We start from the raw sequence: 21,376 nt of genomic DNA on the forward strand, positions 1-21,376 counted from the left end.
AATAAATCGAAAAATTACAAAGACTTAATAAACGAAATTATAATAGCTCTCTTGTAAGAAAATGTACATGTGAAAGCAGCAACAAAGTTATCGAGCTCAATTTAAGCAGGAGAGTATGCAAATACCTCATTAAAGAGATATAACTTCTATCTTCAATGCTGCTAAGATTTGTTTTGCATATTTTAGTTCACTTTACAATGTCAATCACCAAATAAAATAAGGGAACTTTACGCAACGCTTTTATCTTTTGTAATCCTCAAACTCATTGGATCAAGTACAAAGAATAAATGCCTTCAATGAACATATACTTGTATATAACAAAATTAGCGAGGATAAATGTGATTGTCCTTCATCATTGATGTTAGGCACATTAGCTTTACTGTTATTACGACTGCAGTGGCAACTACGATGTATACAGAATGTTGCCTGAGTACAAGAATCCAAATTCAGGTTGTTGGATACCGCTACACAGCTTATGTTGATGAGATGTGTAGTTTAACAAACGCAGTGCCAGCCAAGATTTCCACGAACCGATTTTTAATTTTTAAAACAAAATTAGACATTCATCTATTTGCTTTCTTTGATCGAAAAACAAAATATAGAACACAGGTCCTGTCACGGTCGTCAAATTATGTTCCAGCTAAAAGAAAAATTAATGCCAATAAAACAACACTTTGAATATCTTAATTAAGTTTAAATTATATTTTTACGATCTTCACACTTCTAATGTTGCCATTGCTCAATTTGTATACCTGATTTTGCACACATCTAGATTTTCAGCTATAATTTATCATAATCCAAAAGATCAATACTAAAATCCAACAATTAACATTAGTATACATATTTATAAATAGTTGTATCCGACTGTGATTTTGAGTCAATTTAAGAATATTTTATATATACCTATTTAAGTTTTTGTTTTAATTACTACAAAATATCGAGACTGGCAGCTCTGCGTTGTAAGAGAGTAATGAACTAACTCGTTTCCACGGGAAAAGCCGAATTTTCACTGATATCCTATGTTTCGGACGGTAGAAGCGGTGGTAAATGTTCATTTACATTGCGCTATTATAAGATAGGTCGTATCAGCTGATACGGTATACAGTTTTGCGTCGTTCACTAATTCAAGCATAATTCACCGTCGCGTCATCCGATTTTGCACAGTGTCATGCATCTGACCAAACAGTGAATATATCTCATTTCCATTCGATTTCAATATGTAAAACCAAGTGTACAAAAACAAAAAAAAACATATTAGTTAAGGTTTATAGTTTCTTTGTTCACAAATATAAAAAAATCCAATAGTGTAATTTTTCTGTATATAAAGTACATATATACATGGTACATTCATATTAAAATTTGACTTTCTGGAAGTATAATGCAGGCAACTGCTGATAATAAACCAATTGAAGTATACACCATAAATGCACTAGAAGCCGAACTTTGGAAAAGCACTTGAGAAACGAATGGTGTAGCCATTGCGCCTAATCGAGCTATAGTTGAGCATCCTCCGACTCCCAATGAACGTAAATTGTTGGGGTAGATATCAGGTGTATATATGTACGCAGCTTGAAAAAGTCCAGATATAACACCTCTGGCGAGAAATAAAACCGAAGTTGTATAAATGCGACTGAAAGTATTGATAATAAGGTTAATTTTTTTTTGTTTTGACAAATGTTGTACAAATGCGAAAATAGTCTGCAAAAATTAATAATTTTTATTACTTAAAATCAGAAAAGCCGTAATTTTTGTGAACTGAACTATACAGAACTTTTCAGGTACATGAGAGCAAATAATATTTAAGGATTTTTGTATAATGCTATTAATATTAACAAATATATATTTTTATTAAATGAAATTATTGTCTCCATCAATTATATTTTAGAGTCACTATCCTTGCGTCAATCAGAATTTATTTCTATAAAACCACATAAAAAGTAAACCCTAATGTACAATTGATTCACAAAGTGCTGTTATTGCAGCTTTTATTTTATTGGAACAGAATAGCAGTATTTTTCGGCTTGAAACGAAATTGTAAGTTAAATTATACTTTATATTTTATGCAATTATGTATACATTTGTAACATAAAATTAAAAAAACTTTACATATTTATAGCTCAGTATAGATTAAATATAGACATTTTTTAATGTCACCACATTTGCAGTTTTCAAACGGATATCCCTCCTAGTGTAAAACCTTGCAGCTAGTAGGTATTATAACTATTTAAGAAGAAAATGAATGATAAGGACAAGGAACCATTTCTTTTAAATATATAATATAAAAAATAAATTTAAAAAAAACGCCAATTATATTTAAAATCGCCCCCCAAATATTCTACTACTAATGTTAAGCTTGGTATGGATTGTCAACTAATATTCTACTACTAATAACACATTTGCTCTACTACTGAAACGTCCAAAAGTTTCAAATCTACCATAGTGTGTTGCCGCGTTATATTTTATAATTAGAACTTTAAAGGCCGTTTTCTCAATGCCTGGTTAGCAACCATCAGTCAGTTAAGTTCTGGTTAACTCAACCGGTTAAGTTTTGGGAGTAATACAAGTTTGCTTTAAAAACAATAAAACAGCAAATTTAGTTAAAATTTTTGGTTTGCATTTTCTACAATATATAAATAAAAATGAACCCCTGAAAAGTATTTTTGTTGTTATTATTTTTAAACAAGTTTTGTATAAAATAAAAAACATTTTTTTTTCATTAATATCTAATTTTGTCAAACCTCATAATAAGGAAAAGTGAATGAGTGAGGCAGGCGTATCGTTACAAGACATAAAAAGATTTTTTGAAATAAATTTTATGGGATATAGCGCAAAAGCAACAATATTTGAAGTTGCCAAAGAAATGAAATTGTCGAACATTCCAATAATTATGGGAGGTAACTTCAAGGTTACTTTACAAAACGAAGAAGGACAGGAATTTTTTAGACTTTATGTTTGACACTTGGGGTTTGCAAATTAACAACAATACATCGGAAGTAACGACAAAAAAAACATGCATTGACGCTGTTTTCACGAGAAGATTAGACAAATTGACAACTAAGAACTTTGTTTCTTATTTCTCATATCATCGTTCGTTAATAAATGTAACAAATAACGAGAATGTAAAAAATTGTACAATAATTGACGATGTAACGAAATATTAATATTTCTGTAAATTGTATTATTGTATATATACATATATATATATTTTTTTTGTGAAATAAAAACACATAATAACCGTATAAAATTATTTTATTTAAGTAAAAGTTACAAAAATTATTAATATTTTATAACTACAATTGCAAATTTATACTGAACTATTATTATTACTATTATTATTATACTTAAATTTACCACTACAAACTTATTCAATCATACTTCCATATACGACAAGGCGAACAGCAGCGGCAGCTGCACCGAAACTCTTGCAGCCGAACCACGAACACATACAGCTGTTTGAAGCAAATGACATTTAGTTTCAACAAATATGTAAATATTTTATTTTTCAAAAATTTAAATTTTTTTGAACAAATATTATTAGTATTTTTTGGAAAAATTTGGTATATCTGAAGTGGTTGGTTGTATTTCTGTTTATTTCTGAAGTATCGCATTGTATATTGAGTACAGTTGAAAGTTCCGTCCACAACGATTCAATCTGTATTTTATCTCCTTATAAAATTCTTTAGTGAAATCTGTAGTATTTTCCATAAAATTTAGTGGAATTGTTACGTGAAAGTTACGAATGAGCTCAATTGGACAGCTAAAAAACACCTATACGTTGTGATTAAAGACCGTCGCATATCAACAACTCTCACAAGGTCCACTGAGCCAAGCCCAGTTTAATATAGAGTGGTGGAAGAATCACTTTATTCTCTAGTATTAGACTCTTTTATGGCGTTTTTAGAGCCTGGAGTTCAAATCTTCCTAAGCGGCCAATCTTTTTGCCCATGATATTATTCGCGGGGTCGACTATACCATTCATATTAACGGCATCAGTATTTTGTAAAGCCGCAATGTTTAACCACATAAAATTGTCATTATCTTCAAATCACCACACAATTCGAGGTTTTGAGTAAAAATTGGAGGTTGCAGTATTCCTCTTTTAATACTGCAAAATGAGCAACTCGTAACGAAGCAGTTGAAGCATGATTGCCATTGTGTAGCAAGACTGCTTTTAAACTTCGTGCTGAAGATCAAAAAATCGGCGTCAGTTCATTAGCTTTATAGAGAATATCGTATTTGTTTATTAGTCAACATCGCGATAACAACAAAAACTTTTATGAGTTCTTGGAACTAGAAAATTTTTCTGTTTCCTCTTAACGCTAGTTGAGAAACTTCTTTCGAAAGTCCTGCATCTTAAACCAAGTCATTTAAAGCCATTAGGATTTTCATTAGTCTCATCACCTAATTCTACTGATGTTTCAACATTCATCAGTGTCAGTATACCAACTAGAACTTCGTCAGTAGAAATATTACTTTTACTATTCTGTTCAGGAGCAAGAAGGATAGGAAGCGTCACAGATTCGACAGAAGCATAAAGGATGGACCATTTTGTGTTTGAGTGTTGCCAAAAGTACTCGTTAAACAAAAATGATCATGATGTTTTGGTTTCCGCCAGATCACTGGAGAAGCAAACGCTCGTTTTTTATTTTTCTTGAGTTGCAAACAACATTTTAAACATATCTCTTTGGGAGTCCAATCATTGATCATCTCATTAGGTTTCATACCGAAAAATTCCCTGTAAATAGATTTAAGAAAATCAAAACCCGATAATGGGTTGCGACTCCGTACATCGTACATTTTTTTCGTGTGTCTGCCATGACGGAGTGAAGGTATGTCTACAATAGGCTTAGTGTTACGTGCGGCATACGTTACACGGTACATCTCAATGGTAATCTATGTAGAAACGTTACACGTACACGTACAGCACCTCTAGTAACAAGTTTCAAGCGATTTCGATAAATTTTTAATTTTTCGTTCGCCATATTCCATTTTCAAAATCCAAGGTCAGATTCGTAATCAGCGACCCCAAAAACCCCCGAGTAAGATGTTTAAAGCAAATTCGTCAATATTTAAAAAAGTTTTAAATGTTCAGTTTGCCACTCGAAATCCACCATGTTTTTTGAGGTTAGAAATAAATAAAATAATTGTGTGGTCATATGAAACCACGGTAAAAGTGAAACTTTTCTTCACCATATAGACATTAATCTAAAAACCGCTTCATCAATCTTAATTTGATATCATTTATCCATAATTTGATAGCCATTAATCAAAAACAAATAAATTGTCATAACTAAGCTCCGCAATAAGATACAAGACTGTTATTTGGTACACGAGATCACATTAGGGAGTTGCATCTGCAGTTAAAATTTTTTTTTAAGTGGGCGTGGTCCCGCCCCTAATAGGTTTAATGTGCATATCTCCTAAACTACTAAAGCTATAATAACAAAATTAACTGGAAGCAAATGTTTTTAGCACCTCTACCTACGGTGTGAAATCGGGTGACAACCCCGCCCACTCCTTATGTAACGGTACTGTTAAAAACTACTAAAAGCGCGATAAATCAAGCACTAAACACGCCAGAGACATTAAATTTTATCTCAAGGATGGTATGAGATGACTTTATAGGAACCGCGTTCAAAATTAGACAGTGGGCGTGACACCGCCCACTTTTAGGTGAAAACCCATATCTTGGGATCTTTTTAACCGATTTCAACCAAATTTGGTACATAACATTCTTTTATATTTCATATGACACCATTTTAAATTCCACTTGATTCTTTCACTTTCCACTATGCAAATCAAGCAACAATGATTATATCGGCGTAAAACTTTGCGTGAATAATACGTTTAACCAGCCACTTTGTGACCAAAAATTCTCTAAATCGAACCAAAACTGTTCAAGCCCCCAGGTACTGAATATGTGGACCCCAGTACCTATAGTTGACTTTTTACCGTAAATATCGGCCATTGTGTAAGATATATAATTGAAATTCATATAATAGAATAAATAAATGAAACTATCGATAATAGTATGTCTTTGTTTCAAAAATGGGTTGAATCGGATCAATAGTTCTTGTAGCCCTCGAATATCTAATATAAATATTTTTTAACTTTCGCATGACTTTATACCGCATATGTGAGTTATCTCAATGAAAATGAGAGAGCGTGTTTTACTCTTAACAAGATCAAATCGGGTGAAAATTTTCCTTAGCCCCCATGTAACTAATATCAGGATTTTCGAACATTCGTCTGACCTTACTCCATACCCCTGCGGGCAGGGGATAGAATATGCCCGCGGCAAGGCATGCCTGTCGTAAAAGGCGACTAAAAGCCAATATGCACTATGACTGTTATTATATACCTTGCTCAGTAATATCAGCATAGTATGTTTCGGAATATTGCTATAATACTCAGCTTGAACTGATATTAGAAACACTTTAAATGAAAAAAGCGAATAAAAAGACATTTGAAGTTCAAGCGACAAATGTCACCAGTCATTTGAGTAATGGGGAGCTCAACTGGCAGTAGTTTAGGCTACGCAGTCTGACCGGAGACTTTCCGGTACCACGGTTTAAACCTAAATGCTGGAAGAACTGAATTTTCAGTTCGAAAAAAGAAGTTGCACAAGTAACTGGGTGCCGTACCCGAAAACGGAAGAGGTTTTAGGTCGGCCTCGAATCACACCAAGATGGTAGTGTGGACCCAGACACACTGCCACTGGTATCCAAATAAATACTTGCAAAAAGCTCGTATTGTTTGGGGCGCTTATCAACGCATTGTATTGATACGTTGTGTTTTAGAACACCGTGAGGTAAGGCCGTCGCCGGCAGGTACTCACGTAAATCTACAACGAAAGTTGACCTTACTCCATTTGATTGGTGATGGTATGTGAGGTACCTTAATGAAACAGTGGGAGCATTTTATTAGTCTGTGGCATGTTAGTAGTTTGTGGTATTGGAAAAAATTAATAAAATCGGGTTAAAACTACCCTCAAAATCCATATACTACTTTTCGTTATTCTAACCAGTTTTATGCCGAATATGTCGGTCAGTGAGTATTAATATTTTTCTCGAGTATAGCTGAGCAATGTCAAAATTAATATATTTCTTTATCCCCAATATATATATATGATTTCCGTCTTTCCACCTGACTTTACACCTTTCCGGTTGATCAACGTGATATTTTAACGAAATTAAGTGGAAACGATTTCTTAAAAATTATGTGGTTTGACGCTGAATTAGAATGAAATTAGTATATACTAAGTCTAAACCTCACACCTTCATATAATGAATTCCGATTCTCTGCTTGACGTTTGCCACCTAAGTTTATAATATAAAATTTAGCCACTTTGGTGGAGTTAATAACACATTCATACTTATGTATATCTCACTTCAAGCAATAAAACTGAGACTAAGTTTATGGCCTTTAATATAAGTCAAGAAGATACCAAATTTGATTGTAATTTAATCACGATATCATTTAATAATGGATGTTTAATTCAACATTTTTTAATATACGGTTTGGAGGAATTTTCTGGTCTTTGATTTTCCCAGCTCACATGTACTACTTATGGTATAATTTTTTTCGTCAATTTGATAATTTAATGAAATTAAATGGACAGTTTCTCTTAAAAATAATGTATAACGCTGCATATGAATGAAATTGGTCTAGACTTTGTTTAAACCTTATAACCCTAATATACTGATTTCCGCTCCTCTGGTACAACAGCAACCTCATATACCCCACATATTAAATCTAACCCCTTTGGTTCAGTTTGTATCACATATACCATGTTTGAGTTAAATAGCTTCTTTTTTTAAAGTTAACATTTCGGAGAAAAAAATAGTATTGTCACAAAATAAATCTATGATCAATAACATAAGTTAATAAGATACCAAATAATAATCGAGTAATGAATGTTGAATTTTTTCGCAACATTTTTATACTTTCGCAACATGTTGCAACAGAGTATAGTTTTGTTCACCAAAGAGTTGTTTGCATCACCTAAAGTGATAGATATAGATTTCTATATACATATATTTCTTCTAATATTTGGTGATAATCAGTGGTTAGGTATATTTTCTCAGCCATCATGTTGAACTTATTATAAAATAAAACTTTGTTCAAAACTTGACTCAACACGATGATCGTTACAAGGTTTTGAAAGGCGTTAGATCTTCTCCTGCGCACTGGGAAGTTGAGAAGAAAAAGGCAATCGCTATGATTCGCCAATTTGGGCTTCCAACCTTCTCTATCACTTCATCGGCTGCAGAATCTCAGTGGGTTGAGCTCTTGGTCATCCTCTTTAAAACTGTTGATTCTAAAGATATTTCGGAAGAGGAAGCCAACAGTTTAACAACCCAAAATAGATATCACTTAATTCGGTCAGATGCGGTTACTTGTGCTAGATATTTTGACTACCGCTATCGACAAATTCTTAAGCTTTTTAAATAATAATGCTGTCATTTTTTGGAGATCATTTTGTCACAAATTTCTACTGGAGAGTGGAGTTTCAACAGAGAGGTTTCCCGCATGTACATGGCATGTACTGGCTTATAAATGCTCCCAGAATCAACCTTCAGTATTCTTAGACATTCCCTGATGTCATTAGTTATATTAACAATTATATTTCTACAGATGGTTCGGTTAGCCACTTAGGAAATTATTGGGGTTATCAAAAGCATAACCAAAGTCGGTCTTGTACTAGGGAAATAAGAGGACAACAGTTTTGTCGTTTTGGTATACCATATCCACCAATGCCTTCAACGCAAATATTGTTACCTCTTACAGAAACAAGTCAAATTCAGAAAGACACAAGGAAAACTTTTTCAAAATTCAAAACGTTTTAAATTCAAATATGACAGACATTTCTAATTTAAACGATTTTGAACACTTCCTGTCTGATAATTTTTCTAAAAAGAAAATTACAGGATCGTTTTATAAACGCTTATAATCCTCTGATTTTGGAACTCCATAGAGCAAATATGGATATCCAACATATACTGGATGCATATGCTTGCTGTTCATATATAATTAATTATATTAACAAGTCTAACAGAGGAATTTCTAGGCTCTTCAATGAAGCTATATCAGAGGTAAATGCTGGAAATTATACTGTTAAGCAAAAACTTAAACTTATAGGTCACAAATTTATATCAGGCACAGAAATATCTGCACAAGAAGCAGTATATTGCAGCATTGGGCTCCATCTTTCGGAAACACGTAATGCAGAAATATTTATAAATACCTCTCGACCTGAGGAACGTGTTCGAATGGTGAAACCTAGAGCAGAACTACAGAACCTTCCTTCAGGTTCGACTGAAATATTCGTAGCCGGTACTTTAAACCGTTATGTTTAAAGATCCGATCAGTTAGAAACTCTTTGATTAGAGAGGGAGAAGAGAGGGAAAACGATAATTTACCAGAAAGCGGGGTTGTCATGCCTCTTAAAGACGGTAGCGTTTGTAAAGAAACGTACCAAACCTTGCATTATTCGGTATAGAAGGTTTAACCCAGACTTGGCCAGAGTTGAGTAAATGGTAATGGTTTACTACCCATGGCGGAATGAACAGCAAGATCTCATTGTAAACGATAATGAGCAGACTTGCATAACACATCGTATTGTAATTGAGGGTAATCAAAGAATATATGATGTTTTTGAGCAAAGAGAACTTGAAAATTTTCTAGAAAGTCTTTATTATGAAATAGACTTAGGGGAAGTTGCTCAAAATGAACTACTAATAGTGGGAAATGAGTTCAGAGTGTTGGCACTTCCAGAAGTAAACAAAAATATAAATTTGCTGGACTTGCATGGTGAAGACTCAATAGATAATGGCACTGAATCTGATTGCAATATTAGATTTATTAAACTACCCCCTTTAATTCCAGTTGAGGAATTATTTTCTTTAGTTCAAAGTCTAAGTACTAAGCAAAGAACCTATTTGACACATTCGACGCACCAACTAAAAATAAATCGCCCATTTTATGAGTCCATTGGCGGCGGTACAGGTGTAGGAAAGAGTCGTTTGATATCTGCAATATATCAAGCATTTAACCAACGTTAAAATTCTACACCTGGCTCCAATTCAAGTTCCTTAAAAGTTCTTCTTTGCGCACCTACGCGTAAAGCAGCATTCGGAATAGGTGGAATGACCCTTCATTCAATATTCTATTTACCTGTTAATCAGTTAAATAGAGATTTGAGGCCACTTAGCAATGACACAGTCAATTCATTGTATTCCAGACTTATCGATTTAAAATTAATCATAATTGATGAAATATCGATGGTAGGTGCTCGTATGTTTAGCTCTGTTGATGCGAGATTAAAACAAATTTTCAAAACAGACAGCCCCTTCGGTGGTATACCGATCATCTTGTTTGGTGATTTGAAGCAACTCTCACCTGTTGGAGATAGGTGGATATTCTCTCCTAATCCCAATGATGCATACAGCACTTTAGTTGGTTCTCCTTTGTGGGAGTTATTTAAATACTTTGAATTGAATACAATTGCATTAAACCATATGGCATCTGGTACTATGCCAAATGAGGACATATCACTCGTTGAAACTCGAGTAGTTCATTTCGAAGAAATTCCCGATGATGCCATACATTTATTTTGGTTAAATGAAGAGACAAATAATTTCAATGCCTTTAAGCTCAGTCGAATTCCAACTGAAGCTATCCTTTGAACTGCAAAAGACTCAGTTAAAGGAATTGGCATAAGTGAAAATGAGAATATTTTGGAAAGAGTTAATCTTTTCAAAACTTCTTAAACGCAGGGACTGCCCTTTGAATTTACACTAAAACCATCAGCCAAATATATGATTACAGTGAAATAAACACGTGTGATGGCTTGGTTAATGGGAAAGCTGGACAACTTATGCATATTGAATTCTAATGTTCCTTTCCAACAATTCTGTGGATTAAATTTTTGGAACCTTCTGTTGGTTTGATAGCACGATCAAAAAAGCCTCATCCTCTAGAAAGTTCTTGGACACCAATTGAAAAAGTTCTAAAATCTTTTCAATATAAAAGAAATGATCAAATTTCAATTGAATGAAATCAGTTTCCAGTTGTTCCGGCTGAGAGAATAACTATTCATAAAAGTCAGAGTGCCACATATAATATAATAAAGTTGTAGTTCATACTCGACCCAGAATGCCTAGAGCTTCAATATATGTCGCTTGTAGTCGAGCTACTTCTGCAGAAGGTCTATTCATCATAGGAAATTTTATTCCTCCTAACAAAGTTTCTGAATCGGATCCCGTATTTAGGGAACTGAGGGAATTGAACACAAAAAAAGCTTTGACAACAAGTTTCAATTTTATGATTTCCCGAACATCAGGACATCAAATTTTATTCCATAATGTTCAGAGTCTTCACGCTCATATTAATGATATAAAAAGCGACTGTTTGATGCTATCTTCAGATATTTTATGTTTTGTAGAAACTTGGAATTATCCTTGCGAAAGTTTTGATATACCAGGATTTACTTCAATTAACGAGCTGAGGATGGATAGCACGGAAACAACCAACAGAAATAAACGGCGCATTATAATATATGCAAAGCATAGTATTGCTTGCTCTATAGAATCAAAGGCTGTTAAGAAAATTTATTCAGGCCGCAAAGTTTTAGAAGCGGTTTTGTTTAAATGTTTCAATATTAATATTCTGGTTCCATATAGGAATTCAGCTTTCTCTGTCAGACAATTAATTGTAGAACTTCAGGAAGTCCTTACTTCTGAGTTAGGCAATCAAAATGTGCTAGTTGTTGGAGATTTTAACATTTGTTTAATGTCTACAGGGACTGCAATAAGAAATCTGCTCCAAGAAAAAAACTTTAGTTCTCTGCTTGGTGCAAATTATTCAACTACACCTGCCGGTACACAAATTGATTGGGAATTTTCAAACATGGATCCTTCCCGTGTAAATGCAATTACTTTTGAGACAGTATACAGCTATCATGACAGTATTTGTGTCTCTATTTCGAACTAAAGTTTTCAGACTTAGTGCAATAGTTCTTAATTTTTTTTTTTCCAAATATAATCGCATTGGAATGATATAGGAATTTTGACAGTAGATTTTAAGACAATTTTAAGAAAAATATGTAATTAATCTAATTAAGAAAATTTAAATTATATTATATATATAATAAAATTATTATTTTTAAGCTAAACATGTACCTATAAAAATATCGATATAATAAATAAAAAATGTTATTCATTGTTGAAAAACGATTTCTTTTCATACTTCTCAATACAGTTGTAATGCATTCTAAATAAAATCATTTATAAGCGTATATAAAATGCACAAGAACGATTTCTCATAATTTGAGTAAATTTAGTTTACAAATTGCTCTAATTATTTTCACTGTGAGTGAAAACTAAATAACTAAGGCAACAGTTCCTACTTCTAATTATTAAAATATATAAAGAAGTATCAAACGAATATACCATTTAACTTTGCGAGAGTATAAAATGTTCGGCTACATCCGAACTTAGCCCTTCCTTACTTGTTTTTAATTTACTCGCGTACAACGCAAAACATGATACATGGTTTTAATTTTTGGTTTGTTAACAGAAATAATATATGGAATTTTTTGTACACAGCTCGGATTTTCACCCACTAAACAATGTTGTGACGATTTGTCGTTGCGTCCTTCGACACAGTGACTCTTTGACATGAAAGCAAAAAACGTTAGCTTCGGCCATTGGTTGTCCGTGGCAAACGAGATTTCGCATGAAGGAATGATAATACATATTTACATACAAAGTTATATGTAAGCAAATTTACAAACATTATGCGTTAGTTTTCTTTCAACATTGCGGCTTTACAAAATACTGATGCTGTTAATATGAATGGTATAGTCGAACCCGCGAAAAATATTATGGACAAAAAGATTGGCCGCTTAAGAAGATTTGAACTCCAGGCTCTAAAAACGCCATAAAGGAGAGTCTAATACCAGAGAGTAAACTGAGTCTTCCACCACTCTATATTAAACTGGGCTTGGCTCAGTGGACCTTGTGAGAGTTGTTGATATGCGACGGTCTGTAATCACAACGTATAGGTGTTTCTAGCTGTCCAATTAAGCTTGATTAATTAATTAATAAGTTAATTTTAACTTCACTCACCGTTGGCAAAATTATTAAAAAAGGGAGTCGATTTAGGCGGGTGCTCGAAGATCTGATCGCTAGCGAGTCGATGAAAAAAAGCGGGAAGTTGATGTGGCGCTCAGGCCCGTAGACGATAAGCGAATGTAAAGATAGTATGTTGTGTTGTCCTGTGTGGTGTCATCTGGTGTGGTGTATTGATGAGTATGTGGTGGGCATTATTAGGGGGCGCCAGTTTTTCCCGAGTAGAGTGGTGTACTTGGAGGAGGGAGTTTAACTCATTTAAACATCCTGGGCCCCCTAGGCGAATATTTAGCCTAGTATTACACGTATTGATAATGAAAACATCTGTGCTGTTGAATGTTTTTCGGCGTACTGTTGATGGAGTAGCCGAGGGCGCGAATATTAGTTGTGAGAAGCAATTTTGGTTTTAATCAACTTAACAAGAACAAGTGGTTTTGCTTACGATTTGTATTTTGGTATAGACTTGAGATACGCAACTATATTTTGACAATTTTTTGGTTTTATAGATGGCAATACAATAAGTAGTGATTGTATTTACGTTTTTTTTCCTTTTATCGATTTTTTATGCGAATTGTTTATGATTTGCCTTTTCTGTATTATCAGCAATTATTTGCAATCTCTTTATTATCGGCTTATGAGGATAGCGACTCCACGCCTGGCTCAGATATGGCCAGAATGGGTGCTCCTTTCAAACCTTTGAAGAGGGATCTTGCGAGAGTGAGATTTGTGATTTTCGCTCACTTTTTTGAAGTGAGACTTACAACTTTAACAAGTGTTTCCCATAAACTACCCATTTGATGAGCGCTTAGATAGTTGCGACCTTTACTTTTTGTAAGTCTGGGTGCGTCACTGTATCACATTGTATGTATGATGATCCCTTAACTTTATTTTTGAAGTTTTATACGTTATGAAAATGTTGACAACTATGAGGCACTCTAGTAAGAGAGGTGTCGATTTTTCGACTTTCTTAGGACAATTACTCGTATGTTGCGGACGATATTATGTATGGAAGTGGGCGATTGTGGCCAAGAATCGATAGATTCTGATATCGTTAAGATTGTTTGAGGATTGTGACCATTTTTCTAAGTGAAGAAGAATTAGGATTTTCGCTTGTATCATAATTGGCGAAAGCCATCCTGCGGGGTCAAAAATGTTATTGCGGATAATGCGGATATTGATTCAGTAGAATATGAAAGCTGATCAGCTATCGCATTCCATTGGATCCCCTGTATTTTTATGTTTTACTGCCCTTTTCAAATTTAAAGAAATTAGTGTACAACAAATTTTCTTTTCGAATACTTAGTAATAAATCTCGATGATTTGGTTGAATTATAGATATTTGTGTTTTTAACACTGGGGTTGTCAGAACAAACTCTCATATGGTTTTTTGTGCCAATTTGTAGAGTGTTGGAAGTTTGTGGCTTTGGTGGTAGTCGTACGACGTACCGGCCATTATTTGATCGAGTAGTTGTGGCTTTGTAGAAGTCTTTACAATACTGATCTTTAGGGGTTGTGATTGATATGGGGGGGAGTTCTTCTAACTCCCAAAATTTTTTCAATTGTGAACTGAGGTATTCGTTTGAGATTTCCTCAACCTGAGTGGTCATGGTGGTAACTGGTTCCGAAACTAGTCCACTTAGGATCCACCCAAAAATAGTATTTTGTGCCAATAGTTTGTTTGAAATTTTCTCAACACCCTCGAGTATTATCTGAGGTATGAGATCGCTGCCTAATAGAATGTCTATTTGAGCCGGGGTGTTGCAGTTGGGATCTGCTAGCTTTAGGTGTGAAACCTTTTGCCAATGCTTGCTATTTATATGATAGCTTGGAAGCATATTTGTTAGTTGCGGTAAGACTATAGCTTTTGCTTTAATTCTCTTATCCGCTTGGGGGGAAATTAGAGTAATGGGGCAGATTTTATTTGAGTTTTGGATTGCTCTTCCGCCCATTCCTGTAATTTCAAAGTTAGCTTGTTTTGTTGGCAGTTGTAGCCTATTTTGTGCCCTAGACGCTATGAAAGATCGTTGTGATCCTTGGTCTATTAAGGCCCTAAGTTTAAACAGCTCTCCTCGGTGTTCGATGGAGATGATTGCTGTGGGTAGTAATACCCTATTTTGTATTTCGCTGTGTAGCGTTTGAGTTTTTTGTGCCTTTGAGCAACATGGTGTCTTTTGGCAATTTTCGGGATTTTGGTTTTTAGGAGTTGTTGTTACAACTAAACCTGTGCTTCTTTGGGGTGATATGGGAAATTTGCTGTAATGAAGCATTGAGTGGTGTCTTTTGTGACAATATAAGCAATTGAATTTGCTTTTGCAATTTTTATACTTATGCGCATGTGACAAGCAATTTGTACAAAGTCGTTTTGATCTGACAAAATTATTTCGTTCGTCAACTTTTAAGTTTTTAAACTTCTCGCATGATTGTAGTTTATGCCCTCTTGTGCATAGTTCGCATGACGATGATTGTTCTGTTCGGATGTGAACGATTGCGTTTTGTATAAGCTTCTGTTTAATTTGTTTTTGCTACTAGCCTGGGGTCTATTGACGCTTCTATTAAGGTCGTTTTGATAGTTTTGGGTTTTAATAATTTTTATGTCTACCCTTTCAGTGATTTCATATTGGATAGTTTGAAAATCTTTCATTTGTTGCCACGTTGGGCATTTCTTTCGTGATGAGAGCGATTGCTCCCACAAAAGTAACGATTTTTCTGGTAAAGTGGCGGTGCATATATTTACCAGTATTGGGTCCCAGCTGTCTGTGGGAACATTTTGTGTCGATAGAACCGACAAACAATTTGAAACAGTGGATAGTAGTTTAACAAATTCTTCACTTGTTTCTTTTTTAATTTTAGGCAAGTTTATTAGTGTCGTCACTTGTTTATCGACCAATATTCTTTCATTTTCATATCTAGATGTTAGAGCTTCCCAAGCCAAATTAAAATTGTCGTCATTTAGTGCGAACTGTTTTACTATTGCGCGTGCTTGACCTTTAGTTTTGTATCGGAGGTGATACAATTTTTGCGCTTTTGATAATTTTGGATGGTTGATGTAAACGGCAGTGAACATGTCCCGGAAGGACGGCCATTCTTCATAACCTCCATAAAATATTTCTGTGTCACATGCGGGCACCTCGAGATGGGCACCTCGAGATGGATGCCTGAACTTGCCTCTTGACTTTGAATTTGTGGCAGCTCTACTCTCGGATGTAGAGTAGGTGCAATCGCTTTTATTAGCTTTAATTGATCAAAAATCATAGCTTTTGTTTCTTCGTACTGGTCTAAGCAGTTTTCGTATAGTGCGTAAGCCGATGATTTAAAATCGTGTGGTAGATGTGAATCGTCATAATCTACTATGGCGTCATGAGCCGTTTGGAGACGAGTCCAAAAATTGTCAATATTTAGTTTTTTTATTTCCAATAACGATTCAGAGATGTCTTGAATCGGTGAAGATGAAAATCGAGTGCAGTATCGTGTTAATCTGTCACTCTCGGAAATGAATTTGGCAACACAAATATTTTTGCTTTTTATGTGCTTTGTGGTAACCTGTCTTGCGCGTGTAGCTTCTGCAGGTGTAATTTGATTTTTATCGTCATTAACCATTTTTGTTTTGTTATTTATTACTATATATGTCAAAGTTAATTAAAATTTTCTCAGTGTAAACTGATTTAAATGCAGCAATAAATGATAATTAATACCGAATACTATTTTACGTATAAACGATTTTTTCGGACTAGATAAATATTTACGAAATAATTTTTTAATTTGTATTTTATTTTAAATATATATTTGTGAGCGTAATTTAAATTTTCTTAATTTATTTATTAAGAATGCCACTTTTAATTTAATAATACTTATTATGTCCTTATGTTGATGTATTTAGGTACACCCTAATACACGGACTTGTTATTATATAATATATTTATGTGCTCGTGAAATCGAGAGCTCGTTGAAGAGATCAATACACTTTGTACATAAGTATGCACGGATTGTTTGTGCGTATGTATGTTTATTTTCTAATGCAATTGAGAGCTCGTTGAAGAGATCAATGTGCTTTTTGTTTTTTTGTATGCAATCCTGCTTGTTTGTTACAAGGGGTATTGCCGGATAATTGCCTATGAGGACTTTGAATATATGTAAAATTGTAAATATATATGTAACATATGAATGTAAGTATGTTGTTGGAAAAAATATTTTTTTTTGTTTTTAATAATTTTAATTTTTAATAAATTCGTTTATATTTGTTTTATCGCCGTTTGATAATATTCGAAATTTATGATAATTGTTTCTTTTTTGAAATGGATATTAAATAACTTTATTAGGTCCCAAAGTAGGGTATAAAGTTACAGATATATTAATCGCCGTTTGTGTATATAAATGTGTATATATACGTATGTATGTAGGCTCGCACAGCGAAGAGAGCGCCAAAGCAAAGTAAATAATGTGCAGGTATTTGATCGTATATATGTTTATTAAAAATATATATTTAACGATAAAGAGAGATGTGATATATAAGCGTTATTTCGATATGCATATATGTATGTTTGTTTGTTGTGTTTTTATTTGTTTCTCTGTCTTGTTTTAGATTTTCTATTTTGCCTTTGCTTACTTATTATGTGCAATCCTGCTTATTGCTTTATTAAACACAAGGGCTGGAGAAATTTGCAAGTATATACTTGAATTCGTTTTTGATTTTTGTTTCTTGATGGTGTATTTGAATACACGAAGCTAAGCATAAATAGGCATTGAATTATTGTTGTTCTTAATAATACATCTTTATGTTGGTATATATATATTATATATATATATATATATATATATACCGAACTGTTGTAGTTTGGTGAACGTATTTGTTATTACAGGTTCTATATATATAAAACTGTAATCTTTACATACATATATGCATGATAAAATAAAGGAATAGGAAACGATACGACTCACTTTGGGGTCCACCAAGGGGTTTTGGGTACAATATTGTATACCATATGTGTGTATGGTATACTTGTGTGTTGCTTTTTTCGCTTGTGGCTCTCTCCCAATTTCTGCTTCGCAGTGCTGATTTAGGCTGGTGTGGTTGTTGTTGTGTCCTTTTGAGGTGATTATGTTTTTTTTGTTAGTTTTGACTCGCGCCCGTTCTTTTTTTTTAATTATGTATGTATTTTTGTTGTGGTTTTGTTGCTATTCGCGCTCGTATGAAATTTTGTGTTATTTCGCGTCCGTTTTTTTTTTATAATTGTTGTTTTTACCTCTTGTACATATGTTTGTGTCACTCCACACTTTCTTCTTCTTTTTTTTAAATTAATTTTTTAACAATCTGTTTTTCTTCTTCTATGTGTATATGTATGTCAGTTCACTCCACAGCACTTTTTAGTCACTTGTTATATATATATATACATAGTTTTTGTTTTTTTTTTGTTCGTTTGCATGTATATATTAACGTTTAGCCACTTCACTTTTTTTTTTGTTTTGTTTTGTTACTCCATAGTGCCGCTCACTATGGCTCGAAGGACCATGATTAATTAATTAATAAGTTAATTTTAACTTCACTCACCGTTGGAAAAATTATTAAAAAAGGGAGTCGATTTAGGCGGGTGCTCGAAGATCTGATCGCTAGCGAGTCGATGCAAAAAAGCGGGAAGTTGATGTGGCGCTCAGGCCCGTAGACGATAAGCGAATGTAAAGATAGTATGTTGTGTTGTCCTGTGTGGTGTCATCTGGTGTGGTGTATTGATGAGTATGTGGTGGGCATTATTAAAGCGCCAGTTTTTCCCGAGTAGAGTGGTGTACTTGGAGGAGGGAGTTTAACTCGTTTAAACAAAGCTCATTCGTAACTTTCACGTAACAATTCCACTAAATTTTATGGAAAATACTACAGGTTTCACTAAAGTATTTTATAAGGAGATAAAATACAGATTGAATCGTTGTGGACGGAACTTTCAACTGTACTCAATATACAATGCGATACTTCAGAAATAAACAGAAATACAACCAACCACTTCAGATATACCAAATTTTTCCAAAAAATACCGCTTATAGTTTGATACATATTGCCACGCTTTTCCAATTCAAACCACTAAAATAGTTAATAAAGTATTAAAACGGAACATCATCAACTTCAAACGGACTCGAATTATCCCTGAAAAGTCTACTTTTAAACCTTTGCAACGTGACGTCATTATTTTCCAATATGTTTTCAATGTTTGTTCAAGAAAATTTAAATTTTTTAAAATAAAATATTTACATATCAGCCGATGTGAAATATGTTAGAAAGACTTCGAAATAAACGAAATCACATCAATTTCATTCGGTTTCTGGAAAATTCCTAAATATAAAATTACTGCTTCTTCCGCAATAGAAAAACGGGATTTTTAATGGTGTGAGTGAGGCGTCGAAACATTGGTTAACGTACGAGTATTGCAAGTCGAGTGCACAATCTTCGAGACAACGAGGCTAAAGAAGAGTGTAGGCAGCGTTTGGAAGCAATATAATAAGAGTTTCTGAGATAAGATCTACAGCGAAATAACAAATGCTATGAACGTTTGACGTTTAGATATGATACAACAGGTGATTACGGCGATAATAAATCGGTTGATTTTGGAACAATGAGCACTATTTGTAAATATTGTAATGCGGTTTGGACTTGAACGCTAAAATTATGTTGTGGGATTGGAAAGGTCAAAGTACCACAACTGATGACTCCATCTGAATTACTTTCAAAGCTAGAACCTGTATCCAAGCATTTCTTGCAGAATATTCAAAATTACAACAGTGTGTTCCAATGACTTAATTTTTTGCTTACATAATAGAAGAACGTGGGTTCAGGTGGCAACACTTCAAGCTGTAAAGTTGTACTTTTTTTGCTCTGAACTATTGTGTGTAATTTTGCAAAATTTCTTAAACTTTAATTGATTTTTTAGTGATTTAGTTCAATATTTAGTGATTTTAACTCGGAGCTGCAAGATAAGTATTAAATGGTCTTCAGTTTTGTGCAGCATTAAGTTTAAACTTTCGAATTTTTGGTGCCGAGTCAGCTTTTTGTTTCATTTTGTTTTATTTCATTCTATTGTCTTTCTTTATTTATCTCATTTACGTCTTTATTCACAGCTGTGTTGCGTTTAGCTTTTTATTTGTTACAGTGCTTCTAAAACTGCTCGCTATATTGCTTTTTCAAACTGTCAAACTGGTTTTAAACTTTGATAAAAAAAAAAAAATTAAAAAAAAATTGCTATTATTTTTGCGTTTATTCTTAATTGAATTTATTATTATTAATATTTTGTTAACACACTAATTTATTATAAATCTATTAAATTTTGTTCTACTTACTCTTTTATTTGATCTTTATTCTTGTTATTTATTATGACTTTTAACTTCCCCAATTGTAACATTAAAGGCGAGTCAGATCGCTACGTTTCGTGCTGGCTTTGAGATGGGCTTGCCCATATTAAATGCACTGGACTGACTGGTAGAATCTTAGATTCTATTCTCGACTGTAAGGGATTGCGTTGGTCCTGTTTAAATTGTAGATATATTGAAATCGATCTATTTAAAGTTTATAGGGAGACACGCAATGGCTTTAACGAAATCGGTCGTGATCTTGTAACCCTCACTGAAAAATTTAGGCACTATGAAAAATTGTTCAAATCTTTTAAGTGCCTGAATGATTCTCACGAATCCTCTAAACCTGCTCCTAAGCGTAAACGTCCTTCCGATGAAGTAACACTTAGTTTTTCTGTTCAGAAAAGAATGTCTCCTCCCAATGACCTAATAAATCTCTCTTCTCCTTGCCCTCAAGGTGATAAGCCGTCAACTTCCAAAGAGCTCAATTCCCCAAAAGCTCTATCTAATAGTAATAAGTGTCTCACAATTCCAGCGGCTCCCGCTATTAACGTAGTAGCATCAGTTAATAATTTGATAGTTATTCCACCTAAAATGTCTATATTTATTTCGAGACTTGCCAAAGATACCTTGGTGGAGGACATTAAATCTTACATTTCGTCACGTTTAAAATTCGATGATATCAATATACGTTAATTTAACTTCAATTATGATAGAAGTATATCATCGTTTAAAATACACGTATCTCTTGAAACATTCAAAAAGATCTTAGATAGTTCATTCTGGCTACCTGGGGCTTTTGTACGCGAATTTAAACCTAAACTTAGAAGTCAAACTGAGGAAAACATTGTTAAATTACCAAAAGCAACCACCGATATAAAAAACTGATTGGTAGAAATTCGCTGAGCATTTAT

The 21,376-nt window shown here is 33.7% G+C and overlaps 1 protein-coding gene across 5 annotated transcripts in view; it reads right to left on the minus strand.

The window, feature by feature from the left end:
- Positions 1 to 1,258: 1,258 nt before the first annotated feature.
- Positions 1,259 to 21,376, minus strand: part of LOC118680134 (synaptic vesicle 2-related protein) — a 337,472-nt gene continuing 317,354 nt past the window's right edge. For 4 of the 5 annotated variants that reach the window (XM_070109220.1, XM_070109222.1, XM_070109221.1 and 1 more), the window contains one exon: positions 1,259 to 1,630. In XM_070109220.1, the coding sequence (XP_069965321.1) occupies positions 1,348 to 1,630 (283 nt within the window). In that variant the 3' untranslated portion in view covers positions 1,259 to 1,347. Of the gene's footprint in view, positions 1,631 to 3,239; positions 3,450 to 21,376 lie in introns of those variants that run through there. The other variant, XM_070109223.1, reaches the window with a different exon arrangement.

Source organism: Bactrocera oleae, chromosome 4 (genome assembly GCF_042242935.1).
Source record: "Bactrocera oleae isolate idBacOlea1 chromosome 4, idBacOlea1, whole genome shotgun sequence".
Taxonomy (NCBI): Eukaryota; Metazoa; Arthropoda; class Insecta; order Diptera; family Tephritidae; genus Bactrocera; species Bactrocera oleae.